Source organism: Globicephala melas, chromosome 2 (assembly GCF_963455315.2).
Source record: "Globicephala melas chromosome 2, mGloMel1.2, whole genome shotgun sequence".
Lineage (NCBI taxonomy): Eukaryota > Metazoa > Chordata > Mammalia > Artiodactyla > Delphinidae > Globicephala > Globicephala melas.
Genome location: NC_083315.2, coordinates 66,243,013 through 66,269,323, shown reverse-complemented (window position 1 = coordinate 66,269,323; position 26,311 = coordinate 66,243,013). Strand labels below are relative to the sequence as shown.

Here is a 26,311-nt window from a genome sequence, read left to right as displayed (position 1 = left end):
GGGTCACTTTCCTATTTCCATTAATACCAGCTAAGAAAACTGGAGCTCCCACTGTGTGCCAGGCTCTGGACTGGGGCCCCTCATCTCATTTAGTTCTGCCAACATTCCTGTGATGCCAGCATGCCCATTTCATGATTGAGGAAGCTGAAGTTCAGAGAGGTGAAGCAATTCACCCAAGCCACACAGCCAGGAAGTAGTAGCCATAAGATTTAAACCCAGATCTGTCTGAGGTGAAGGCTGTTTCCTCAGCAACAGCTGTCTCCCTGTAAGATGCAGACTATGTTCTTTCAGAACTCTCGCTCCACTAAGAGACATGGAACACTCCACTGTCACTTCGTCCCAGACCGTGTAGTAATAAAGGCACATGGCACATACATCAGAAGGCAGAGGAAGAAGAGAATTCTCAGTGGGGGAAGAGGGAACACCTCAACAATATTTGCGGAGGAATGACTGGTTCCTGATTCCTGAGCAGTGAGCTTCCATTTACATCTGCAGAGGGAGGAGGCTGGCTGGGCCCCCCCTCTCTGGGGAGGCCCCATCTCTCCTGGAGAAAGGAAGATAGTCGTTTCTCCAGACCAGAAAAGCCAGCGGGGTGCCAAGACAGTTTAATGGGGAGAGGATAATATTTTCAACAAATGGCGCTCTGGCAACTGCGTATCTGTATGCAAAAGAATACATTTGAATCCCTACCTCTATCAGACACAAAAAATACTGTAAATGGAACAGAGACCTCAATGTAGGAGTTAAAACTATAAAGGTCTTAGAAGAAAACATAGGAGTAAATCTTATGACCTTAGGTTTAGCAAAATCTCAGTTTTGACAGCACAAGCAGCAAAAAAATAAAAGATACATTGGACATCATCAAAATTAAAAACAAAAGACAGCATTAGAAAGTGAAAAGACAACTCACAGGGCAGGAGAAGATATTTGCAAATTACATATCTGATAAGGGACTTGTATCTAGAATATATAAAGAACTCTTTCAAGTTAATAATAAGAATACAAACAATCCAGTTGAAAAAGTGGGCAAAGGATCTGAATAAACATTTCTCGAAAGATGTACAAATGGCTAATAAGCACATGAAAAAGATGCTCAAAATCATTACTCAGCAGAGAAATACAAGCCCAAACCACAGTGAGATACCATTTCACACCCACTAGGATGGTATAATAAAAAAAAATAATCATAAAAAGTGCTGTCAAAGATGTGGAGAAATCAGAGCCCTCATACATTACTGGTAAGAATATAAAATGGTGCAGTGCTTTGGAAAACCAGTCTGGCAATTCCTTAGAAAAAGATAAACATAGAGCTACCATGTGACCTGACAATTCTACACCTAGTATGTACCCAAGAGAAATGAAAACATACAGTCACATAAAAATTTGTACATTAATGTTCATTGCAACTTTATTCCAAATAGCCAAAAAGTAGACACAACCCAAATATTCATCAGTGGATGAAAAACCAAAATGTGGATATCCATACAATGGAATATTATTTGTCAATAAAAAGGAACGAAGTACTGATAGATGCTACTGCATGGATGAACCTTAAAAACATGCTCAGTGATGGGCTTCCCTGGTGGCGCAGTGGTTGAGAGTCCGCCTGCCAATGCAGGGGACACGGGTTTGTGCCCCGGTCTGGGAAGATCCCACATGCCGCGGAGCGGCTGGGCCCGTGAGCCATGGCCGCTGAGCCTGCGCATCCGGAGCCTGTGCTCCGCAACGGGAGAGGCCACAACAGTGAGAAGCCCACGTACAGCTTAAAAAAAAAAAAAAAAAAAAAAAAAATGCTCAGTGAAAGAAGCCAGACACAAAAGACCACATATTGTACGTTTCCAATTATATGAGCAGTCCAGAATAGGCAAAGAGAAAGTAGTTTAATGGTTGCCAGGCTCTGGGGGAGGGTGGGAAGATGGGGTGATATCTAATGGGTATGGGTTTCTCTTTGGGGTGATGAAAATATTCTAAAATTGATAGTGGTGATGGTGTACAATTCTTTGAATACATGAAAAACCACTGAATTGTACACTTTAAATATGTGAATTACATCGCAAAAAAGCTCAACCTGTCCCAGCAAGCAGACTGAACTCCACCAACGTTCAGGCAGCTGTCCAGAATGATCCGAGGCTGTTAGGGAAGGGGAACTCCCAGATATTGAGTACCTACTCTGTGCCGTCTGCTTGTGCAAGGCTGGGACTATGGGGAGAATTTTCAGGAGCCTGAGAGTGAATCCCTGCTTAAATTGTGCACCCGAGGCACTCAATCTAGTCCCAGACCTGGCTATGTGCCATACACCCAGCACCTTATTTAATCCTTATGACATCCTTGTGGGACCCAGGATATCCTGTAAGACCAGGAACTATTTTACAGATGCAAGTTTGGAGACTCAAACAGAGCAGAACTGGGATTTGAACCCAAGCCTTGCTGAGTCCAGAGTCTGTTCTCTTTCCAGCCCCTCTGCCCACCATGCTGTGTGGAGGAGGCCCTGGGAAGGAAGCCCTTGCTACCAGGGAGCGCTCAGCAAGCCTGCCAGCTGCTCCCTACCTGCCTGCCAGAGCCCATTCCCCGCCTCCTGTGAGAACCAGCCTTCAGCCTTCAGAGGCTCTGCCTGAGTAGCCTTGCCTGAATCTGTGTGGAGGCTGAGAATCCCAAGACCTTCCTAGACATCACCAGGAACCTACAACTCTTGAAGAACCTGACTGGCCACTAAACAACAAGGGCACCGTTCAATCACTATGGCCAGCAAGTCTGGTCACAGCCCTTCCATTCAAATGTTGTTCACTCATTCATTTAACAAACATGTTGAGCACCAACTGTGTGCTAGGCCTTGTTCTAAGCCCTGGGAATACAACAGCAAACAAAACATTCCAGTGGGAGAGACAGAAAACACGCACAAACAAATCAGGAAATATTAACGAGTGAACAATCCAATGAAGAAAATAAAATCGCATCAGACAGACAGGAGTGAGGGGTCCGGGCAAGCAGACAGGCTTAGAGGAGGCTCAGTGTAGTGTCCAGGAGAGTCCTCTGAGGCTTCTGAAAGGCAGGTACTGAGAGAAATGAAGGTAGCCTGCTCTGTGGGGCGGAAGCCTCTAAGAGCCATTGAATTTTCTTCCTGTGTGTTCCTTGGCTTGGTAGGAAATTTCTAAGTGCCCACAGAGTCTCCCCTGTGCTAAAGATCTCGGATAGAGAGAGACTTAGAGCTAAGCTGGGACTGACAGCAGGTGAACCCTGGGGGGAGGAGAGGCAACTGGGACCCAAACTAGAGATTTTGGGTTGGGGAGGAGTCCTGGCGCCGGCTGAGATACCCACCCTCTTTCACAAATACCTCTGTTCAGGCCTTGGGGATATGTGTTTCTGGTTGGGGCAAATAAGTCTGTCCTGGGCTCCCTCCTCCCAGCCTAACTTGCATCCCCAAGTGCAGAGAGAGCCCCAGATTGGGCAGAGCCAGGCCCTGCAACCTTCAAACCATTCTCAAGTCCTCCAGGCTCTGCCCCTCCTCCAAGCTTAAGCGACCTACACTCAAGCAGTGTCCCTCAAGCTCCACCCCCCATCCCCTCAGGGCTCCAGAAGAAAGATGTTTATCTGCAGTGCCCTTGGGCCTCTGAGTCAACCCTTCACTCCTGCAAAGTGCCAGTGTGCCCATCCTACAGATGCACATATTGAGGCCAAGTCAAGGTCCATGGTTACTCAAGTGGACAGTAGAACTGGATCTAGGCTGAGACTTTTCTCCCTCCTTTTCATGTCCCGAGGGAGAAGTCCTTCGTTGGCAGGAGCGCTGACCTGGCCTCTGATCCCCAAGAGCCGGGTCTGGGAGGCAGGAACCCGGAGTGTATGGCCTCTGGCAAGCCCTGGCCTCTCCCTGGAGCTTCAGTCTTCCCGTCTGCACACGGAGCGAGGTGGGTACTTCTGAGCACCTTCGTGCGGGTTCTGTGGCCCCCGCCTCCCCCGCGACCTCACCTCCCCCGCGATCTCACCTCTGCTCTCAGCAGCGGCCAGCAGGCCCCGCCCAGCCACCTTCATTTGCTGGGGCCGGGCCGCTGGGAGGGGCTAGGGTCTATCTGGTCGTCGGATTAATATCCAGATATTAAGTAAACAGTAAATTAGCAAAACTACAAGAAAATTTTACAGCCCTTTGCATTTGGCAATCATTGAGTGTTAATTAGAAATTCATTACAATTAAAACCCTGCCTAAACAGGGCCTGCGCGCCTTAATTACATCTGATTTTTAATTCAGAATACGTGTTTACACAGTAAGCGCTACGTACCCCATGATTATCCCCAATCCTCTTTATACTGTACTAATTATGTAAATTAAACCTAATTAACTGACGAAAACTGCCGTTAATTCAACTGGTAAAAGATACGTGCTTGAGGAGGAGGCGCGACCGCCCAGCCCCAGCCCAAGCGGGAGCCGGAATGGGCGTGGGACGCCCGGCTCTGTGCATGCGACGCCGGGGGCTCAGAGGCAGCACGGACCCAGGGCTGTTCGGTTGCACGCCAGGCGCGTCCCCGATCCACAGTCTGGCCCTCCGACCGTGGTGCACTCGGCAGTGGATAAAAGATTCAGCGCCAATGGGGGTCAGGAAGGCCAAGGGCACCGACTCCCACGGGTTCCCCAGGCTCTGGACAGGGCCGCACGACTCAGAGCCCTGTCTGAGCAAGAGGGGTGCCACCCTCCCGTGTCTGAGCCCGAGTTCAAGTCTCAGCGCTGCCCCGCACTGGCTGCCTTCATCTGAGCAAGTGACCTGGCCTTGCTAGGCCTGTTTCCTCCTCACGGAGTGTTCTGAGGGCGATCCCAAAAGCTCCTCGTGAACTGTGCAGCGCTTGTCTTCCTTCACTAAACGAGGCCCTCCAGGCAGCATGCAACGCACGACATTTGGGGTCTGGGAGATGAGCCTGCACCCCTTATTGACCGAGGAACCTGGGTGAGTTGGCTTCCACTGCCTGACCCTCGGTTTTCCTGCCTGTAAAATGGGAATAAATGATCTCTACCTATTTCCAGGGCTGTTGTGAGAAAGGGCTCTCTGCAAACTGTAAAATGCTCTTTGCGGTGATACTAACCAGTTGGACGCTGGTCCAGAGCAGAGCCCAGCTCCGACCCCAAGACCCGCTCCCCGGAGATCACTACCCCTCAAGCGAGCGGTGCCGCCTCCTCAGCCTCTCTCCAAGCTCCTTTAAGTCTTTCTCCAGTGCAGAGCCGGGTGAGAGAGCAGGCTGGGTCTGCGAAGCCGGACCGGGTGCAGGGAGCTGTCCGCAGTTTGGTTCTGAACGGAGACGCAGGGGTGAACCTGCACCCCCCCCCGGCGTTGCAACCCGCAAAGAGAACTTTTGTCTGAGAAGTCCCCGGGGCCCCGCGGCCCGGCTGCCGGGAGTTCGCTAGAGGCCGGCTCCAGAGGCGTTGCTGGCCCTCGCAGTACAATAGAGGCAGGGTAGGCAGGCCCTGCTCAGGGGAATCCTCCCCATCTTTTTCCCACTCCCAAGCCCCACCACCCCGGGGGCGTCCTGGCTCCGAGACCGTTGTCACCACCACGCCGAATTCTGAGATGCCTTTTAAAAAATCATTAGGAGGCTAAGAATAATTACCGAACGGGATTGTAATTATGGGGTGGGGAGGCCGGCCGAGGGAGGGGGGATGAGCAGGTGGAGGCTGGGGGCGGCTCTCGGACCGGGACGGAAAATAGGTTCCTGTCTTCCTTGGAGGGAAGTGGGGCGGGAGGGAGGTAGAGATCGGCAGAGTTAGAACGGGACAGAGGCAGGGACTGGGAAAGACGCACCAGTGGAGGGGCAAGAGTCAGAGAGAGAAAAGGGGCTGCGCAGGCTCTGGGAGGAAAGAAAGAAAGACAAGGAAATCCAAGAGAGAGAGACGGGAACTCTGGAAGGTGAAAGAGCAAGAACCCCTCTAGAAGAGACCCCGCAGCAGAGACTAAGCCCTCAAGCCTGGGGGGGAGGGTAGTTTCGTGACCTCGGAAAACGCGTTAGCCAAGGGGAGAAGGGGGTGGCAAACGAGTCCTAGGGCCTGGCCGCCCCCTCTCTCCGAGGGTAGGCCTGGGCGATCCGCTCCCACCCCCTGAGGCGTGCCCCAGGGTCCCTGCGACCCCGCAGAGAAGAGAGAAACAGAGGAGAGAAGTGTAGGAGAAGGGCGAGACGAACCCTAGAGGAGCCCGAGTGCCGGAGGGGAGAGGGCCTGTAACCCAGAGCGAGAGGGAAAACGAGGGGGCGGGGGCGAGGGCGACCCGGCGCCGCTGGCCGCGGAAGATTTATGGCGCCGCCCGGGTTCCAAGGACGGGCTGCTCTCGTCGCTGCTGCCCGCGTCGGTAGCCGCCACAGCCGCTGCGCCCCCTGCCCTGGCGGCCCGCCGCGCCCCGGGCCATGCCTGCCATTATTAACTTCTGTTTGATTAGGGTAATTGTTCAAACTTGGGCCGGACAGTATGATTAATTATAGTTTAATTAACGTGTCCATTAAGGACACTTAATGCCACGGAGGGGTGGGGGGCGAGGGGGCGTACGGGTGCGGGCACAGAGGGAGGGAGTGCGACTGATAACTCAAATAAGGAAAGACGGAGATTGAGAGAGAGGGAGAAGATGAGACCCACTGGGATAGTGGGGGAAAGGATGGTGAAGACAGAAGCCGACAGAGAAAAGAGAGGGGTGGAGAGAAATGGAGCTCTGGGAAGAGAGAAGATGCCAGGGAGCGTCTGCAGCATCAGGGGCTAGAACCCCACCACGGGAAACTGATTTCACAGGAGAGCTAGGGAGTGGTCTAGTGGTCAACTAGTAGTTGACCCCAGGTATCTCCCAGTGGTGACTTGGATCCAGCCCTGGGCTGGTTGGTGTTGGGGGGCGGGGGGGAGAGTCAAGGCCTAGGACCTCCAAACCCAGTTCCCGAGTCCACAGCTCAGTGAAGGAGGCAGGAGGTCGCCCCTCCCCATGCTGGAGCTGTCCTGACACCTCGCATCCAAGTCTGAAGCCGTGGGGGAGTTGGTTCTGCCCCTTTCCAGCTGCCATTCCCCTGGTACCCCACATCCTGATCTCTTCTCCGGCTCCCCACACTACTGGCTTCCCAAGGCCACTGCCTTGGCACGAAAGTGCAGTACCCATCCCCTCTCCCCTTCCTTCTGAATCTTCCGTAGCCCCATTACCTGGCCTTGGTCTCGGTCCTGGCCCCTTAGCCGGGAGCGCTGAGGCCTTCCCACTTTGTTCTTGGGGGCAAACTTTGTGGCCCCAGGCCCTACCTCCCTCCTGGTCCCCTTAATGAGCTTGGGCCGCAGGTGCCGGGCGCAGGGAGCAGGTGTGTGGCCGCTTACCTGGGGCGCCCAGACCCGGGGGCTGTGGGGAGGCGGAGGGCGCGGCGCGTGGCCCGCGGACTAGCGGACCCCGGGAGGGCGCGAGTGACTGCGCGGGCGGTGGGTGTGGCGCCCCGGCTCGCAGATGTCAGGCGCGCCCGCCCCGCGCTGGCCTCGCCACTCGGGCTGTCACCGCGCCTTGCCAGCCGCCGCGCCATGCGCTCCAGGCTTCGGCCTCCACTCCGGGCTCGTCCGGGGCATCAGGGGCAAAGGCACAGGGAGCAAGTCTCCCCGCCCGGGACCCTGGAGCCCCGCGCCAGTTGAGAGACGGCGCCGCGCGGGAGGGGCCAGCGGGACCGCGAGTGTGAGCGCGGGGAGCCCGGGAGCGCGGCTGTGCGCGCGCGCGGGGAGGGGCCGCGCCGTCACCCGGAGAGCCCGGCGGATCCCGGACTCCCGCCCGCCGCTCCGCCCGCCGCGCACCTCCGTTCACCGCTCGCCCGGCTCCAGCCGCCGCCGCACGGTGAGTACCCGCGCCCGGTCGCCGGCTGCCCCCGCGCCCTGTCTCTACAGCTTTTTTCGTTTAGTTCTTCCGATTTGGGTTCTTGTGGTGGTTGTTATTATTATTATACCTAAAGACTCCATCGCCTCACTCTCTGCGCTGCCTGCCTCCCGCCTCGTCGCCCTCTCCAAGCTCCCCCCTGAAGCCCCACGAGCCGGCGAGGGCTCCCTGAGCCGCCCTGGCCGCTGCTCCTTGTCACTGCGCACAACCCTTTGCCCGGGCTTTCCACTCTGGCTTTCGAAATTCGGTTCCTTTCCTAGGGTCCCCCTTCTCCTGGATCCGGGGTCCGGAGCCCCCTCCCCCATTAGGGAAAACCCCGGGGGGACTCCAGACCGTCAGTCTGGGGAGGACGCGCTCGGATCAGGGCGCTCCCTTCACTGCATGCGGGCAAGGCACACTTGCCGATTTCGGGAAACCGAGAAGACATTATCATTTCCCAGAACCGTGGCTCCCTCGCCACCTCCCTAGCCTGAGAACCCTTAAAAGGGGGGTGCGGGGCTTTTCTTGCAGACCCCTCAGCCGAGGAGTTAGGACAGTGCTTTTGCCTCCTAAAATGTTGCAAGGGACTTCAACGCAAAAGGAAGGTCTACTAGTTTCAATTCGATCCACGGAGATAAAGATGAAAGACAGATAACAGATAAATAGCTTGATACTTGAAGAAGGTATGAAGACAGATGGGAGAAAGAGGAGCTAGCGAGGAGAGACAGACAGCTCAGAACAGATAAGACCGACAGATGCGGGGTACCTAGACAAACAGAGAGGGAGGGAGGGAGACAGACTGACAGAAGATCCCAGTCTGCTTGATGAAGCTTTTGAGCTCGGATGCCCTGTCCTGCTAGAGCTGCCCCCTTTGAAAATGGATTTGCCTTTTCTGCCGAGTTTAGAGGAGGGGCCCTCGGGGTTGGGCTGCCTGGGCCGCAGGAGCCTTCGGTGTCTGAGGATACATGGCTGGGCTCAGCCACCTAGGGGGCCCCAAGCATCAATCCCCGGGTCCTTCCCGCTGCTGATGTCCGCAGACGCGGCTGCCTCCCTGCCTCGGCCAGAGAGCAAAGCTCGGGACCAGCAGTAACTTTTGACCTGGAGCCTTGTGGTGGCTTCAGAGACCGGCCAGGATCCTTCTCAGCCCATATGAGTCAGGACAGCCCGGCACGAAGGATACTCAAAAAAAGGAAAAAAAGACGCCCCAAAAGAGGAAGCTCAGAACCTGGAGAGACTGCATTTGGCCTGAGTGGGAAAGGCATATCTGAAGGAGGAAAACTTAGGGAGTGGATGCCTAGAAGCAAAAGAGAAGTGGCTTCTGAGGAACTTCCTTGAGAACCTCTCCGTCCCACATGCTGACCCGGAGGGAAACCAGCTTTGGTCTGGAACGCAGCTAAAAATGCAGAAAATGTGGTTAGGAATTGCTTGACCCTGATCCCACCGATGGTTGGAAAGAAAACGGTTTATATTTCCAGCCGGAATCTTTCTGCTCAACGAACGCGAGGCTCCGGGCGTGAGAGGAAAAGCTCGTGTTTGTGGAAAGCAGTGCTGTTATCCCGGGGAGCCGGCTTGGCGCGGAGCTGGGTGCAGTGGGGGCAACCCTGAGGCTGGGCACTCACGGCGTGCTTTGGAAAGAGTCGGGTTCAGCACCACGAACAGCGGTCGCCTCTGTCTCTCCCCGCCTCCCTCACGGCCTCTAGGCCCTCCTCCTTCTCCTTGCCACCTTCCAACCCCCCCCCGCCCCGCCCCGCCCCCTGCTGTCTGGAGATGGGCAGTGACCGCCCCTCCCCCCTCCCTATTCCTCCCTGCGCTGCCCCCGCCCGCGTGCATGCGCGACTGAGCAGAGGGGCGGCCTGTCCCCGACGTCAGGGCTTCAGGACCCGGACGGGTAGGGCAGCCTGCGAGGGTGGCCGAAGACGCACGGATCTGGGCGCCAGGAAGCCTGGGTTCGGCAATGGCTTTGCTGTGTGGCCTTGGGCAAGTCACTCTCCGTCTCTGGGCCCCACTTCCTCCCCTGTCCGAAAAGAAGATCAGGTTCCTAGCTACCGGGGCATTCCTGAGGTCTCAATTACCCATACTCCTCCTCCAAACCCCGGGGGCTTTTGTTCCAGCGCCAGCACGCGTCTGAATAACAAAAGGCGCCCGTCCAGGGGGCGAATGAGCTTGGACTCCCCATTGCCAAGTTTCCCCGCGCGCCCGACTCGGCGCGCCCTGCTGGGCGGGCCCAAGCGGCGTTGGCGCTGAAAATGGCTCATCGGCTCTCTGCTTTCTCTGTTTCGCAGGAGCGGCGGCATGGAGGCTCTCACCACTCAGCTGGGGCCGGGGCGCGAGGGCAACTCCTCGCCCAACTCCAAGCAGGAGCTGCAGCCCTACTCGGGCTCCAGCGCTCTCAAACCCAACCAGGTGGGCGAGACGTCGCTGTACGGGGTGCCTATCGTGTCTCTGGTCATCGACAGTCAGGAGCGCCTATGCCTGGCGCAGATCTCCAACACCCTCCTCAAGAACTACAGCTACAATGAGATCCACAACCGCCGCGTGGCCCTGGGCATCACATGCGTGCAGTGCACACCGGTGCAACTGGAGATTCTGCGTCGGGCCGGGGCCATGCCCATCTCGTCGCGCCGCTGCGGCATGATCACCAAGCGCGAGGCCGAACGCCTTTGCAAGTCGTTCCTGGGCGAGCACAAGCCACCCAAGCTGCCCGAGAACTTCGCCTTCGATGTGGTGCACGAGTGCGCCTGGGGCTCGCGTGGCAGCTTCATCCCCGCGCGTTACAACAGCTCGCGTGCCAAGTGTATCAAGTGCGGTTACTGCAGCATGTACTTCTCGCCTAACAAGTTCATCTTCCACTCGCACCGCACACCCGACGCCAAGTACACGCAGCCCGACGCAGCCAACTTTAACTCGTGGCGCCGACACCTCAAACTCAGTGACAAGTCGGCCACAGACGAACTGAGCCACGCTTGGGAGGACGTCAAGGCCATGTTCAATGGTGGCACTCGCAAGCGGACTTTCTCGCTGCAAGGAGGCGGCGGCGCTAATGGCGGGTCGGGTGGGCAGGGGAAGGGTGGTGCTGGTGGTGGCGGCGGGGGCGGCCCGGGGTGCGGCGCGGAGATGGCCCCAGGCCCGCCGCCCCACAAAAGCCTGCGTTGTGGCGAAGAAGAGGCCGCCGGGCCTTCCGGGCCGCCTCCTCCTCACGCGCAGCGGGGACTTGGTCTGGCGGCGGGAGCTGGCGGCCCCCCGGGCCCTGGAGGACCTGGTGGCGGCGCCGGCGTACGCAGCTACCCGGTGATACCAGTGCCCAGCAAGGGCTTTGGCCTCTTGCAGAAGCTGCCCCCGCCGCTTTTCCCTCATCCCTACGGTTTTCCCACGGCCTTCGGCCTCTGCCCCAAAAAGGACGACCCCGTGCTAGGCGCGGGCGAACCCAAGGGCGGCCCAGGCACCGGGAGCGGCGGGGGCGCGGGCACTGGCGCAGGCGCGGGCGGCCCAGGAACCGGCCACTTGCCCCCCGGTGCGGGGGCTGGCCCGGGCGGCGGCGCCATGTTCTGGGGTCACCAGCCCCCCGGAGCAGCCAAGGACGCAGCGGCCGTGGCTGCGGCGGCTGCCGCAGCCACTGTGTACCCGACGTTTCCCATGTTCTGGCCGGCGGCAGGCAGTCTCCCAGTGCCGCCCTACCCAGCCGCGCAAAGCCAAGCCAAAGCCGTGGCGGCGGCTGTAGCGGCGGCAGCGGCGGCGGCTGCGGCTGCTGCCGGTGGCGGCGGCCCCGAGCCCCTGGACGGTGCTGAGCCGACCAAGGAGGGCGGCCTGGTTGCAGAGGAGCGCTGCCCCAGCGCGCTGTCCCGCGGGCCTCTGGACGAGGAGGTCGCCGACGAGGCGCTGCCGCCCCCGCTGGCCCCGCTGCCCCCGCCGCCCGCGCGCAAAGGCTCCTACGTGTCGGCCTTCCGGCCTGTGGTCAAAGACGCGGAGAGCATCGCCAAGCTCTACGGTAGCGCCCGCGACGTGTACGGCGGCGGGCCAGCCCGTGGGCCCGGGCCAGGCGCAGGGTCCGGCGGCGGCTACGTGAGCCCGGACTTTCTGAGCGAGGGCAGCTCCAGCTACCACTCCGCCTCCCCCGACGTGGACACTGCGGACGAGCCCGAGGTGGACGTGGAGTCCAACCGCTTCCCCGACGACGAGGGAGCCCCGGACAAGGCCGAGCCCGGTGCACCCGGCGCGCCCAGCACAGGAGACGGCCCTGATGGCGACCAGCAGGCAGGGCCCCTGTCTACCACCTCATCGGGCGCCGACGGCCCCACAGACTCTCCCGACGGCGGCAGCCCTCGTCCCCGGCGCCCCCCGGGTCTACCCCCAGCCAGTCGGTCTGCATTTGGGGACCTGGCAGCCGACGACATGGTGCAGAGACCGGAGAGGAGCCCGCCAAGTGGGGGCTATGAGCTGCGAGAGTCTTGCGGACCGCTCGGGGGGCCCGCGCCAGCCAAGGTGAGCCCCGCGCCCGCCCCGCTGGGGGCGCGTCTTTGCTTACCCCTCGGCAGCTCTGGGATGTGGGGCAGGCCCTGGCCGGGTTGGGGACGGGAAGTTTGTTTTGAGCGGGCGTTCCAGCAGTAGGCCCCGGCTGCTCTGGATAGGCCCAGCTTCGGGAGCTCTGTGGAGCTGGGCTCCCTGGGACCCCCGACTGAGGGTTTCGGAAGATCGGGGGGTGGGGGTGGCGGGTAGGCCTGAAAAATGCGTGTGCTGTGTTTTTGTTGATGGGAGTGGGGAGGAAACAGGCAGAGACTGGCAGTCACACAGAGACAGAAAGGTAGAAGTAAAATGGGTCTGGAGGAAAGGGACCAAAATCCAGAGGAAAGCGCTCAAGATGCCGGGCCGGTAGCACGCCCTCCTGGATGGGGATGTGAGCCCCGGGGAAGACGAGCCGGTAAACAGAGGAGAGGGATGCCTCTCCACCAAGCCGCAGTACGGGGTCCCCGGAATCTTCCTCCACACGAACTCGTAGTTTTCCGAGTCTCTTCGAATTCCTGCCTTAGGAACCGCAGGGTTCGTTGGCAGGAAGCTGTCGTCGAGAAGGCGTGCGGGGCGGGAGAGGGGCTCTCTGGCTGCCGGGGCCGCGGGTTCGGGTGGGGGGTGTGCACTTGAAAGTGGGTGCGCACACCTGTACATTTCCATTCGGTCCATTAAAACACGAATCATTAGCCGGATGCGAAAGGCGTCGTTTATATCGGGGACTGGGCGCGGGCGGGAGGGAAGACGCTGAGACGGGCGAAGAGGGTGGGGGCGGCTTTCAGCTGCCCTTGGCTTGGGAGCCGCTTTGTGTTTCGGGTAATTTTCTCGAGGGCGCTAATAATTACCAGGAATCCACAACGGTGATGCGGCCTCCGAGGGCGCAAGGCTGCGGCGCGTGCGTCACGGCCGCCCGGGGCGCTCGGGTCCAGCGGGCGAGCGCACCTCCGTCACCCCCTCATGTTCTCTCCTGGCCGCGGCGCAGGGCTGGGCTGCTGCGAGCCGCCGCCAAACGCCCCGCTAACCGCCTGTCATTTCTCGGCCGCCGCAGGTGTACGCGCCCGAGCTGGAGGAGCACGTGAAGAGCGCGGCGGCGGCGCTGGGGCCCGCGGCCTCCTACCTCTGCACCCCCGAGGCCCACGGTAACGCCCCCAGCCCCCCTGCCGAGGTCCCTGGCCAGTGTGATGGGGGGACCGCGCGCAGAGGGCCGGGGCCAGAGGAGGCCTGCGAGGGAAGACGAGAGGAGGAAAGAGGCAGAGAAAATGAGAGAAAGAGGGAGAGGGAAAGAAAAACAGTGAAAGAAAAAGGAAGCTAAGCGAGGACTCCCAACGACTTACATCCGCCCTCTCCACCGCATAGATACCGCTCACGTACACCTCAGGCACTGGGTTAAACCTTTTACAAACCACGCGTGGCATCCTTTTCAGAACCTCTCATTTATTCAGCAAGTGTTCCCTGTGGTCAGGACGGATCGGGAACGGGTGGGGACGCATGGCCACCCCCTTGGGGACTCCTGAAGTGCCGTGGTAGCTGCAGCCCAACGCGGGGGCACGTGCGCGCGGGACCCAGTCGCTCTCAGAGAATGGACTGAGGGCCTCGGAAATCCGGGCAGGCCAGGCCGGGGAAGATGTCTCCCCCCGCAGCCGCCACCCCGAGGGTCGCCGCCTGGGCCGCGTTCTCGGTGCAGGTAGACCCGGCGGCCACGCGCGCTCGCGGTGCCCCAGTATCTGCACGCGATGTAGGTCGCTTGTCCCTGGTGGGCTCGGCTGCTCGTTTTGCTCTTTTCCAAGGGGCTGGGAAGGGGGCGTGGAGCCGGAGATGAGCAGATCGCGCGCGGGGGAGGGGGTGGCCGGCCCAAAGCCTGAGGGTGCGAGCCCAGGCGCACAGCCGGGAACCAGCGGCGGCCACGACGCTTTTAATTAGGGCTCGGGCGCCCCGACCGCGGCAGCTCTGGCCGTATCGGGGTCACGGTTTCTTTGCCTCTCCTTGAAACTCGGTTTATTTGCCTTTAAGAGCCAGATAAGGAAGACAATCACTCGACTGCCGACGATTTGGAAACAAGGAAATCCTATCCAGACCAAAGGAGTATCTCCCAGCCAAGTCCCGCAAATACAGACAGAGGTGAGCCCTAGGACCTTCGCACTCCACCCCCACCCGGGAGCTGGGCCCCAGGTCGCCCAGGTTTCCACCTGCTCCAGCGGCAAGCCTAAGGGGCTGCCGTTCCTCTCTCGCGGCTGGCACATAAATATTTAAGGTTCGGGCCAGGTTTCCTGAGTTGCTTACCTCCTTGCTGGGTTTGAGGCTCTTCCGTGAGGGAAGCAGGCTTACTAGAATATGAGGAACACCATCACCCACATAAAACAGGTCAAAGGGCACTTCTTGCCCTAAGATAGCCTGTTTTCCCTGGGTCCACTCTCTTCCAGCGGGTCACTCTCTAAAATAAAGGCTGTACCCCTAAAATAATGACTTGAAAGGTGGGTAGTACTGGATGCCTGTAACTGTCTCCTCTAAAGGCAGAGCGTCTGAAATAGGTTTCCAACTTAGCACAGTTCCCAGGAAGCTCACCCCTCCCCTCCCAAGGCCTCTCCAGGACAAAACCCCTCTTACTTGCCCTTCTATCCCAGGTGAAGATGGGCTCACCCTAGATGTCACGGGAACTCAACTAGTGGAGAAGGATATCGAGAACCTGGCCAGAGGTGAGGTTAAATCTGTGAAATGGGGGTACACTGTGCTTGGGGGCGATGGGCCCTTCTTGTAAAGGGGTGTTATTCGTGTAGGAGTGAGCGTGAGAAGAAAAGTCTCTTGGGGAATCAGTCTTCATTGAGCCAAAGGGATAATTCCCTGGACACATTATCCTGGCACAGAGGCCGGGGTCGGGGGTGGGAAGTGGAAGAGTGAAGTGAGCAGGGGGAGGGAACCAGCCACCCCAGAGTTCCCAAGGCCGGGCCTGTCTGAATAGCCCAGTGAGAAAGAAAAATGAGTAATGATCCTTAGAACTTGATGCATGTGGACAATCAGACAGGGCAATCTGGGTCTCTCAGCCTCATCTGAATAGCAAGATTTTGAGGACGCATTTACTTCGGGAATGTCTCAGAGGATTGTTTTTTTTTTTCCCCTGGAGCTAATGCATAACCAACTCCACCCCACCCTAAATAAGGTGAGGATGGACCTTGTTTGTGGAATGGGGTCCTGGAGTTGCTGCTCCACTGCAAAAGGAAGAGTGTGACTTGAGGCACAGAGAAAGGAGCTTCTAACCCACTTTGCTTCTCTGTCTCCCATGTTTGTGTTTTCTGAGCACCTGCTAGGGGAGGATTTCTCAGAGAGCCTCCCCATGTGGAGGACCAGATACCAATAGCCCCGTGGTCAGGGCAGCCCCCCTGCCACCCCTTTGGGGCTGCTTTTGAGGGCGCCAACAGGGCTTTCCACACCCAATTGCCCCCACCCAGCTCAGGGGTGGGCTTGGAAATCGGTGTGGGGAGGGAGAGAAGCACTGGTGGTCTTCCACTCTTCCTAGTGACAGATTTTACAGGCTATGTGATTACCTTCAAAATCCTCGGTGCTTCTTATGAGCGTTCTTAGCATGAATTTGGGGTCTTGGGCCCTCTTGAAATTGTAAACAAACTGTTGTGAATATATGTATTTTTCCAGGGCAGAGGTCCAAGGCTTTGACCAGATTCTCCCTGGTCTGTATCATTGAAGGGAGGGATTAAGTCTGTCAATTGAAGGGGTAAACCGCATCTTCCTAGGCCAACCTCTACGCTTAGGGAGTTAGGGACAACTTAAAGCAGAAACCATGCTGGTTGGCGCCGGGGGCCAGGGCCTAGAAGTCCAACATGCATTCTACTATCCTGAATTTGATTCTCCTGGGCAACCTAATCCCCTAACCCCATTTCTTGCCCAAATCCTTTGGGTGCAGATGGAAAAACTGAGTGTTGAGGGCCTCTACCATCCGGTCGCACCCTCCCCTACTCCCATCTCGGGGGAACCGGCCAGGGGAGGACCTGGGTACCTTATGGGCCTCCTGAGTCCCACCATCCTCTTCCTTTACCTTCCACTCTTGCCCCTTCACAGACGAATTGCAAAAACTGCTCCTGGAGCAAATGGAGCTCCGCAAGAAGCTGGAGCGAGAATTTCAGAGTCTCAAAGGTACCCCATCCAGACCCACCCCACCTCATCACCAGAGCCCTCTTCCCGCAAGCTCCGGGCTGAGCCCGGGACCCCAGTGCAAGTAGCTGCCGCTCCGCACGAGGCCGGAGCCACAGAACCCTCCTTTTCTGGGGTTTCCCACTAGGCCAAAGACGGAGGGGGTGGGGTGCGGCTGGGGAGTGGAGAAAGTCGGCCGAGGGAGGGGGCTGTGCGTAACAGCTCTCACTTAATCAATTTGCACAGATAATTTTCAGGATCAAATGAAGAGGGAGTTGGCTTATCGAGAAGAAATGGTGCAACAGCTGCAAATTGTCAGAGGTAAGACGGGAGTCAGGTGAGCGCGTGCACGGGCCGTAACTGCCTCTCGTCTGGCAGGAGCCGCAATGTTGGCTCAGTCATTTGGATTTAAATTGAAGGTAATTTAACAATTATTTTTTTTATTTAATATCCTTTGTATACTCTGATTAGCCTCAGAATGGCAAGCGAGCCCAGCAAACGGCTTGCAGGCATCATTACATGGAGTGATTGAACTTCTTATCGCGGCAATTTCCATGGTTTCTAAATTAAAAATCGAGGCGTAAAATTACCTGGGAAGTAATGCCTAAGTTTGCTTTAATTTTGGTTAGATCCGTCTGCCTTTAAGCACCATCCCAGGCCATTTCCTCCCTCTGCCAAGCTGCAGTTTGGAGCTTTGACGCCCCCTCCCTCAGTCTCTGGGACTTGTTTCTGCCAGGGGCTGAGCGCTGAGAAGAGGGTGAGGCCCGGGCTGTGACCCCAGCGGGCCCTAAGGTGGTCTCATTTGGTCACCGGCTACTTCCTGTGTCTTCCAGATACTCTGTGTAACGAACTTGACCAAGAGAGGAAGGCGCGCTATGCCATCCAGCAGAAATTAAAAGGTGAGGAAGCTGGGGAAAGAAGGAGGGGTGCCAGGCGCTGGCTGTGCAAGCGAATGAGTGAATGAATGAACGAACGAACGAATGAATGAATGGCAGTGCTAGTGAGAGGGGAAGGCCAGGTCTACATAGATCAGTAGCTGAGAAGAGGGAACTGGAAATTGATTTTAATGGAGAAATGATGCTAGAACGGTGGGATAGGGAGAAAGAGCCCCTTGAGCTCTGAGCATTGGGAAATCTGCCACCGGGTCCAAATCTGGTTTGGGGCCGATCGACCTCCCTCTTACTGTGCCTCAGTTTCCTCTTCTGTAAAATGGGCCAACTGAACTAGAGCAGTGGTTCTGGATAGCCAGGATCTCTCTACTACCCTCTCGCCTTCTGATGCTCTCGCTTGAGAACCCCCGAGCCTGAAGAGGGTGGGTGAGACCCGGGCGGACAGGGGAGGGAGGGAGCCCGTGGGCCGCGCAGGCCTAGCGAGGCGCCCAACATTGCCCAATCGACTGTCTCTCCAGAAGCTCACGACGCCCTGCACCACTTCTCCTGCAAGATGCTGACGCCCCGGCACTGCACTGGCAACTGCTCCTTCAAGCCCCCGCTGTTGCCCTAGGGCCGGCCCGGCCGCGCCCACGCGCCCTCAAGCCATGCTGCTCTCTTCTTGTAAATACCCGCGGCCGCGGCGGCCTAAGGCGAGATACAAGCCATTCGGACTGGACCGATGTAAATACAGCCTCCCGCCCGCCCGCTCTCCTCCCGGGCGCCTCGGCCTTGCCCGCCCCCTCCCGGGCGCCCCCGCCCAGGACCCCGTCTCCGTTTCCAACTGTAAATACCACCTCGCCCCACGGTTGAACTCCTGGGCATCGGACCTCATGGGGTTAACCGGACCGAAGGGGGTAAGAAAGGGGAGGGGGCCTCTCCCCCCTGTACAGCCTCGGAACCCCAATTGTGAATACAATGTAGGAACTTCGCTGGCCCCGCGCTCCCCGTCCCGTCCACTTCTGAAAGTCTTGTTCCTAATGACAAAGTGGCTATGTGCAATGGATATAAATGTACTCTGAGTCTCTCGGTTCAGTATTGGGTTCACTTCAACTTATTTATGCTGTAAGTTATTTGCTTCCTTCTCCTGGACCTACTTCCGGTCCCGTTTTGCATTCACTCTTGGGTTTTGCTTTGTCTATTTTTTTGTTGTAACCTCTTGATGTAACAGCACTTTAAAAAGGGCGACAACTGCAACTGACTCACGAGAGGGAGACCACCTTGAGCCTGATTGGGGAGACCACCCTGTATCCGTGACTTTTGTTTTTAATAAAAAAAAATCTGTTACTTCCCGGGGCCGTGGAGGTGGGAGGGCAGCGGGGGGAGGGGCGGGGGAGACGGGCGCAACAGGTGGTGCGTGGGGACCACAGCGCGGGTTCTGGGGCGCCCGGGCTGAGACTCGCATTTTCTCAGGTGGGCAGCAGCAAACATCCCGATCTCTCCACCAGTCCTTTAGGCGCCCCCAGCTTGCCCCGCAGGCCACCCCCGCCCCACGTTTAGGACCCTCCCTTGGGCCTCGGCGGAGAATGAGAACTACTGCAAGGTCTCTGACTCTTCCCTCCAGCGCTCGCAGGGGCCGAGAGTTTACTCGTGCCCATTTCCACGTCTGCCCTACCGGAGAAGCCACCTCCGGGGCGCTCAGAGACCGAATCGGGCCCTGCCGGGAATCCCAGGTTCAACCAGAACTGCCAGGAGGCGTGGGTACTGTCCACCAGGCCCTGGAGCTCTGGGGCGGGGCGGGGCGGGGCGGGGCGGGGGCGAGGTAAGAGTGGTGGGCCTGGGCCCGGCAGGCCTGGAAAGGACGCGGGGGACTCGCAGCTTGTGCGCAGATGCGCTCCCAACTGCCTCGCCGCTAGCTGAACGGAGGGAGCCCTGGCTGTTTTTGACGTTCCGTCCATTTTAGTCCCACCGGGTTTGCGGACGTCGAGGAGCCCAAGGAGGAAGGTGAGATACGCCGGCCGCTGGAATCCGGGGGGGACGGCCGCGGTTGCCGAGGCCTTACCTCGCCACGTGCCTCCCCCTTCGGCCTCAGTTTCCACAGGGCACCCGCTTCTTGGGCTACAGATAAATGATGGAAACGGCAGCGCGCTTTTTGGAGGGGGAGGAGAGTGTGGGAAAGCGCACGGTCCCGGGAATCATTTGGTATCAAATTTCCCCTCCTTACCTGACTAGCAGAGGTGCCGTGTCTTGCCCGTAAGTCTTCCTAGGCCTCTAAAATAATATTCAGGCCTCCGTCCCCGGCGGCTCGTGGACGCGCTCTGGGAGGAAGCAAGCGCAGGGCATCACTCCGCAGCCTGGACCCGCGCGCCCCGACGACTCTGCCCTCCGACACCCCAGGACTCTCACTGCGCGTCCCCGGGCGGCTCGGCAGAGACCCTGGAGGCGGGCGTTCTGTGCTCAGCCGCCGGGCGAGCAGCAGGGGCCCGGGAGCCCTCGGCTGCGCTGGTGGGGAAGTTTCGTGGCGGGTCGTCCGGAGGGCCCGGGGCGGAACTGGCGAGCAGGGGCGCGCTCGGGGCCTCCGGGAAGGGGCACAGGCGGGGAGACCTGCCGCGCGATCGAGGCAGGAAGCCAGGCCCCCGAGCACCCTGCGCTGGGGCTTGGAGCCCTCGTGTCCCAGGTTATTCCGAGGGCTAGACCCAGAGGGGACTGTGAAAATGGCCGCGTAAACTGTGAGGTGTCGCTGACGGATGAACTCGCCTCGGACGCGCGATCTCCCGAAAGGGACCCTCCAGGGAGCGGGAACTTTTCCTATGGATGGAACCAACCAGATTAGTCCTTCACTTTACCAAAGGTGAAACTGAGGTCCAGAGAGAGACATGCGTCCCTAGGGAGTACCAGGGACGAGCGGAGCTAGGACCCGGCGGGGAGCGCGGGTTGGGAGAGTAAAGCGCCTTTCTCCGCTGGGCGGAACCGCTTCTTAGGAACTGGCACTTTCTCTGTAAAATGGGATCAACAGTTACTATCCAGGCAGGAAGTTACTGCGTCGCCGCGGCCCACACAGAGGATGCTGGCAAACATTCCTTTTCACCTTTCCCTTTCTAATCCCACAAAGTGGGGAAAAGAGCTGTAGGCAGCTGGGGCCAGGCGGACCCACCTGGACCAGAATCTCTTTGGATTGGAAGTTTAGGCGGATGCGACCCAGAAAGCTCTGGCAAAAACCCTCCTGGGCTCCGATTCCTCTCAGAAGTTGTTTGTACCCCTCAAATGTTAATAACCAAACGATTGGTATGGATGTAATTATCAATAATTATACGAATTATTGCTGATTGCGGGGCTCGTAGCTACTTTAATTAGTTTACCAGATTCTAATTAAGTTAAATGAAACATTAATAGGGAAAATATGCTTTGAAAAAAAAACCCAGGATTTTTAGTCTTTTCATCGCCACAACGTTGCCACCTTGCGACACATTTTAGGCATTACAGCCAGCGTCCGAAGACCCCAGACTAGGGAGCCTTGTCTTAGGGAGAAAAAGTGGGGCTTGGGGAATGGTGAGCTGGCTGTTCTTTCGTGGTGTTTGTTCCTCAGCTCGGCTCCCGGTGGTACCCAAGGAGGTCGGGCTCTCGAGTCCGAGGTCTGGGGGTGAAGAACGAGGTAAACATGCCTCTTCAACCTCCCACTCCTTTTTCAGCAGAGGAAGGCTCTGGGGAGGCTTGTTGGGGCAGGTGATGTCTATCTTCACCTGTCCAGCAAATCCAGGGTGGTAAACTGAGTGAAGCTGGAGGAGCAGATGGAAACAGCGCCAAGCTGCTTGCTTTTTCACTCACCTGGGAGAAACCAGTAGGTCGATGCCCACCTTCGTTTCCTCTGCAGTTCAGTGTAATGTGTCGGCAAGAGACACCTGGAAGATCTCTGGATTCCTGGGAGTAACCTCTGTGTTCCTGTGGCACTTGGTTAATGAAGCTAATAGGGTGCCCACCTCCCTGAGTTATCCTTGGTGTTTCCATTTCTCATAGGTGTAAGTGCCTTGGCCATCGGGGCCACATCTTGCCCTTCCTTGTAACCTCCAACACAGGGCCCGATGCATCGCAGGTACTCAACAGATGTCTAGATAAATAGGTTCCAACTTTGTTGTTTATCTGGGTGCTGGAAATTTCTGAGGGAAGGAATCCCTAGGTGCTTCTGGACAGCAGCTACCGGGAAGCAGTTAAGCTCATTTGCATAGTTAATTAAACACAGGCTTACTGCTCAGAATATCCTTCATCAATAGGATTAGTCTTGGGGGGGCAGGTGTCAGGTGAGGGATTGTCAACCTAGAACAGGAAAGCTTTCTTCCTCTTGCCACTGCATCCCGAAGAGGGTGCTCCTTCACTCCCTCTAATTTTGCAAGGTCACGGGGCACACACTTGTCCACCCATTCCCAGCTACCCTGATCTAAAGTCTAGACTTGATCCTTTACAAAAATGTGACCTGTCCTTGAATTTAGACCACCAACAAAAGCAAAACTGGACCTGCATATTCTTTGCATTAATTCTAAACAGCCTCAAGTCCCACTCTATGCCCCCAAAGGGAGCATAGTGTTTGGTTAAGAGCACAGACTCTACAGCCAGATTTCCTGTGTCTCGGTCCCTTCTCTGCCACTGACTAGTTGTGTGACATTGGTTGGGCAAGTTGTTGAATCTCTCTGTGCCTCAGCTTCCTCATCTATAACATGAGGGGGCAAAGGATACCTACTTCATAGAACTGTGCAGAGCCCTGAAAGTCAGCTAGGTCTTTGGCTTTTACAGCACTAGGAATTGCTTGTGTCTTTTCTAGTTTTTGCTCTGAGACCAGGGTTAAGCCAAGAAGAGGGACGAAGGATGACGAGTTTCTTTAGAAGGAGAGAGAGCCAAACCACCACTGGTCATTTCCTCGTTGGACATCCCAGAAAGTGACCTTTAAAACTACTCACCCAATTATCCAAGTGGCCTCCAAGGAACCAGACATCTTTGGGGGGAGAAAAGAAAGCCAAAGATTGTCCTCTAACTCCATGAACTGGAGGCCGTGAGCTGAGGAGGCGCAACGAGAGGTCCCACGGATCCCTATTGTCGGCTGTTACCTGGAAAGGATCATTTCATCTCCACTGAAGAGAACAGAAATGGATCCTTGATGGTACGCTGCTCGGCAGCTCCGAGCGCCCGGCGGGAGAGGGCCCGCCGCTGCCCTGGGGCGGCCCTGGGGCTCCGAGACTGTCCGTGTGCCTTGACTAAAGAGAGCACAGAGCCTGGGAGCGGTGCGGCCGCTGGAGACAGACCAACCTGGCTCGCAGCGGCTGCAGAGACCGCCAGGCGGACTACGCGCGTGCTCGGGCACCAGCAAAGCATATGCACCAACATTTTTCCCCTGGAAAGAAATTGGTACCTCAAAAAACGCTGACAAACACATCACAGGAAATCTGAACTTTGTTGGCCTTTTTTCCCTTCTCATCTTACTCATTAGGACTGCTTTTTGCAATTGAATTACCTGGGGGCAGAACCTGGGTCTTTTCAGGGTCTGTGCCTCTAAAGGTCTTATCAGGTCTTGTTTCAGCCACTTTGTAAGTGATCATGCCCAGGTGGCTTTACCTCTCAGTGTCCCCTGTGAAATGGTGGCAGTAATACCCACAAGGTAGGGCTGTCAGGAATATTAAAATGAGATACCGGTGAAGGCCCTGGCCCATGGATGTTCAGTAAGGAGTGTGCATTATTATTACTTTATTTTTTTAAGATTCAGAGGCAGCATGAGGAGTCAGTCTTGTTCCAAGTTCCTGGTATAGTACGACTTATGTTTATGGTAGCACTAAGGTCCTGTTATGTTTTGGACATGAAACGGATCAACTTTGGCAAGGCCATTTCCTTAAGTGTAAGGTACAGTAGAACTCAGGATAATGCAGAGGGAAGCAGAAGCAAGATTTGAAAGGTTGAAGACTGGGGCCCGAGAGCCAGATGTGAAAAGCACAGCAAAACGATGAATCTGACTGCCCACACTTTTACTCCATCTCCAGGGACTACAGTTTCCTTTGTGTCAAACAAAAAGTAGAACCTGTATGTGTAAAGTGTTTGCATCAACGTGCAAACTGTGCACCTGGTAAACTCAGGGACAAAAATATGGAACGCTTCACGAATTTGCGTGTCATCCTTGCGCAGGGGCCATGCTAATCTTCTCTGTATCGTTCCAATTTTAGTATATGTGCTGCCGAAGCGAGCACAGTAGTGCTTGCTTCTCGCGACGTTTATAAAGCTAAGAATATAAAAACTTTTACGATTATGGTGATTACACTGTGGCCCTTTTTTAAAAAATTTCACAGTATACAAGACGTCTTGACCTTTTGTATCACACAACTCTCATGTCTTTGTGATTACGGCCAAGTTAAATTTAATAGTCTCCATAACCTTCTTACATTCTATATGCAAATGAAGGGACCATGGGAAATTGGCCCTCTGCCCGCCCGACCTGTGCGCGCCTAGCGGACGGCGCCGGGAGACACGCTCGGTCACGTGGTGCGCGGTGCTCGCGCGCCTCTTCCGCGCCGGCGGGGCTGAGCGCGCAAGGGTCGGCCTGGGGTCTTACGAGCGCGGCGGAGGGGAATGTTGGCAACGCTGTGGAACGCCAACTAGGCGTGACGGCGTGTGCGGGGCGAGAATGCTTTTTTGGGACGAGGGCCCGTGGTGCCAATGAGGTCCCCACAGGAGTACGGTCCGGTACCCCGAAACGCTTGCGAACCGATGGTCGGGCTGAGACCCGTGCGTGACCCCCGCGAGGGCTGGAGCAACCGACCGTGAACCGGAAGGGGCTGGGCTGGGGCGGCCGTGGGCGCCAGCGCCGGAGCGGCAGTGACTTGCCGCTGCTTCCCTCGGGACTCTCAGGACCATCGCCACTTGAAGCCAAGGGGAAGAGGGAGGGTGTCCTCTTTGGGGCCCAGGCTTTGCATAGAGTGACTCGGGAGTGGTGGCGGTTTGGGAAAGGTCACCACCCTTTGATCCAGTCCTGGGGCAGGCACCTAACCTGGTCAGTGCCCTCCCCCGCCAGTTTGCATGTTAGAAAACTGAGCCCCTAGTTGGTTAAACTATCAAGGCCAAAATTATCCTGCCAGTGGTGAAAGAAGTTGGGATTTGGATGCAAGTCTGGTTTCAAAGACTGATCTTTTCCTCTTCACAGTGGAACTCGAGAGAGAAAACATTTGGGACCAGGAGCGTAGTCTGCCCTTTTCCTCTTAAGCAATACTCCCAAGATCTTACCAGCTCAGACTTTCATTCCTGCCTTCATTTCTTCACCAACTGTAGAGCACCTATGACGTGAGCGCTGGGGCAGCAGGGGTCATGGAGCTTCCATTCCAGCAAATGGGGGGAGCATTCTCAGTGCAGAGACAGACTGGAAAGAACATGCGGTATAAAGCATGGCTGGGGAATTAAGCCCACTTCAGTGGCTAGACAGGAGGGAGGGGACAGTTGAGTTATCACTTGATGATAGGATGTAGCCCTGAGAGGACAGGACAGAGAGTTTCAGGCAGAGGAAGACCTTGGAGTCACTTGAGTCAGTTTCACCCATCTGGGCCAGTCCTTCAGGGGAGGCGACGCTGTGGAGGTAGTTGGTCCTCCAGGCTGAGGTCTGGTTCCATACTGTGAACCCATCTCAGCTCCAGCCAGGGAGTACCTGGCCTGGCCTTTGGGGACTTCGGAGCTCCTCCCCTCACCTGTCTTCAGTGAAATGGAAATCAGGTGCAGGCAGCCCAACTTCTCATCTGACTTCTCTCTAAATAAGCGGTAAGCAAACACAAACCTCAGAATGCTAATATGGCCTTTATTGAGTGAAAAGAGCTAATTTGGGCAATGATGTTTCCCTCAGATTTACAAAAGAGAATTGCAAATAACTAAAAAGCGTATTAGCGTTGATGGGAGATGATGCTAATCTTCAACTAGCATCCACGTTTTTCTTCATTTGTTTAGGAGAGCCTTTTCGACACAGTCGATGCGCACACGTGTCATGGTGACAGATACATCTTGTGGGTTCATAACTGCCTTACTGCGGAAACCAGCAGGAGATGGACCAGGTTTTTTGCTGTTTGTGGCTACTTGAGCTTGTGTTTTGAGCCAGGTGGGTTTTCTGTTTGTTTTTTCTTATTGAGCAGTTGTGGTATAGAGGTGAGAGATCTGAGTTTTAGTTCCCATTCCTCCCTGCACCTGTCTTTGTGACCTTGACCAACTCCCTGGACCTCTCTGGTCCTGTTTTATCTTCTGCCAAGTGAGGAAAGTGCCCTACTGACGATCTGTAACATTTATGTCAGCTTTGACTGGCTGTTATTTTTGTAACTGGGTAAATGATGAACTTTTTCAAGACTATAATTAGCAAGATGTTAAAATCCAACACTGGTTTTGTTTTCTGCTTTAGAAGAGTACAGCATGGTGGTCATCCTTGGGGCATAGAGGATCCCAGGAACAGTCCACAGGGGCTGTTGTGGACCTAGGGTCTGGGACCTGCTGAACCATACATCGCCTTCTCCTGAGCCCTGAAGGCCCAGCAAGGAGGAGGCGGGGGGGCGGAGCATGAGACGGCTCCGTTTCCTTTTTTTTTTTAGCTACTACGGTGACTGTTTTAGCTACAATGGAATTTTTTTCATAGGTCTTTTTTTTTTTTTTCCTCGTTTACTGAGCTACTATGGGCCCTGTTTTCAGTCGTTTGGGTTTGAGTTACCAAAGGCCCTGGTTAAAATTGCAGTTACGGACTTCCCTGGTAATGTAGTGGTTAAGAATCTGCCTGCCAATGCTGGCAACACGGTTCGAGCCCTGGTCCGGGAAGATCCCACATGCCTCGGAGCAACTAAGCCCGTGTGCCACAGCTACTGAGCCTGCGCTCTAGAGCCCGTGCTCCGCAGCAAGAGAAGCCACTGCAATGAGAAGCCTGTGCACCACAGAGAAGAGTAGCCCCCGCTCGCTGTAACTAGAGAAAGCCCGAGCGCA

At 56.5% G+C, this 26,311-nt stretch overlaps 2 protein-coding genes and 1 non-coding gene across 9 annotated transcripts in view; 2 read left to right on the top strand and 1 right to left on the bottom strand.

Annotated features, from left to right (window-relative positions):
• Positions 1 to 1,935: 1,935 nt before the first annotated feature.
• Positions 1,936 to 18,670, top strand: SKOR1 (SKI family transcriptional corepressor 1). 3 transcript variants are annotated; one of them, XM_060294073.1, is made up of 9 exons: positions 1,936 to 3,902; positions 10,112 to 12,308; positions 13,378 to 13,468; positions 14,340 to 14,447; positions 14,951 to 15,022; positions 16,398 to 16,472; positions 16,716 to 16,790; positions 17,303 to 17,368; positions 17,878 to 18,670. In XM_060294073.1, the coding sequence occupies exons 1-9, from the start codon at positions 3,838 to 3,840 to the stop codon at positions 17,970 to 17,972; spliced, it is 2,844 nt and encodes a 947-aa protein (XP_060150056.1). In that variant the 5' UTR covers positions 1,936 to 3,837; the 3' UTR covers positions 17,973 to 18,670. The 3 variants fall into 3 exon arrangements, with proteins under 3 accessions (XP_060150056.1, XP_030731164.1, XP_060150057.1); XM_030875304.2 differs by lacking the exon at positions 1,936 to 3,902 and adding an exon at positions 7,724 to 7,811; XM_060294074.1 differs by lacking the exon at positions 1,936 to 3,902 and adding an exon at positions 9,747 to 9,890.
• A 4,785-nt stretch (positions 18,671 to 23,455) lies between these two features.
• Positions 23,456 to 23,562, bottom strand: LOC115862966 (U6 spliceosomal RNA). Its single transcript, XR_004043328.1, has one exon. It is a non-coding gene; the product is annotated as a U6 spliceosomal RNA (small nuclear RNA).
• A 348-nt stretch (positions 23,563 to 23,910) lies between these two features.
• PIAS1 (protein inhibitor of activated STAT 1) overlaps positions 23,911 to 26,311 on the top strand; it is a 302,740-nt gene continuing 300,339 nt past the window's right edge. For 2 of the 5 annotated variants that reach the window (XM_060294059.2, XM_060294058.2), the window contains exons 1-2: positions 23,911 to 25,117; positions 25,301 to 25,448. The gene's annotated coding sequence lies outside the window, so the exon portion shown is untranslated. The remainder of the gene's footprint in view (positions 25,118 to 25,300; positions 25,449 to 26,311) is intronic. The other 3 variants (XM_060294060.2, XM_060294061.2, XM_060294063.2) reach the window with 2 other exon arrangements.

Coding starts and splice junctions, on each gene's coding strand:
- SKOR1 (XM_060294074.1), top strand. CDS start 9,784: ATGGCTTTGCTGTGTGGCCTTGGGCAAGTCACTCTCCGTCTCTGGGCC. Junction 12,309..13,377: donor GGGGGCCCGCGCCAGCCAAG/GTGAGCCCCGCG, acceptor CGGCCGCCGCAG/GTGTACGCGCCCGAGCTGGA. Junction 17,369..17,877: donor CATCCAGCAGAAATTAAAAG/GTGAGGAAGCTG, acceptor CTGTCTCTCCAG/AAGCTCACGACGCCCTGCAC.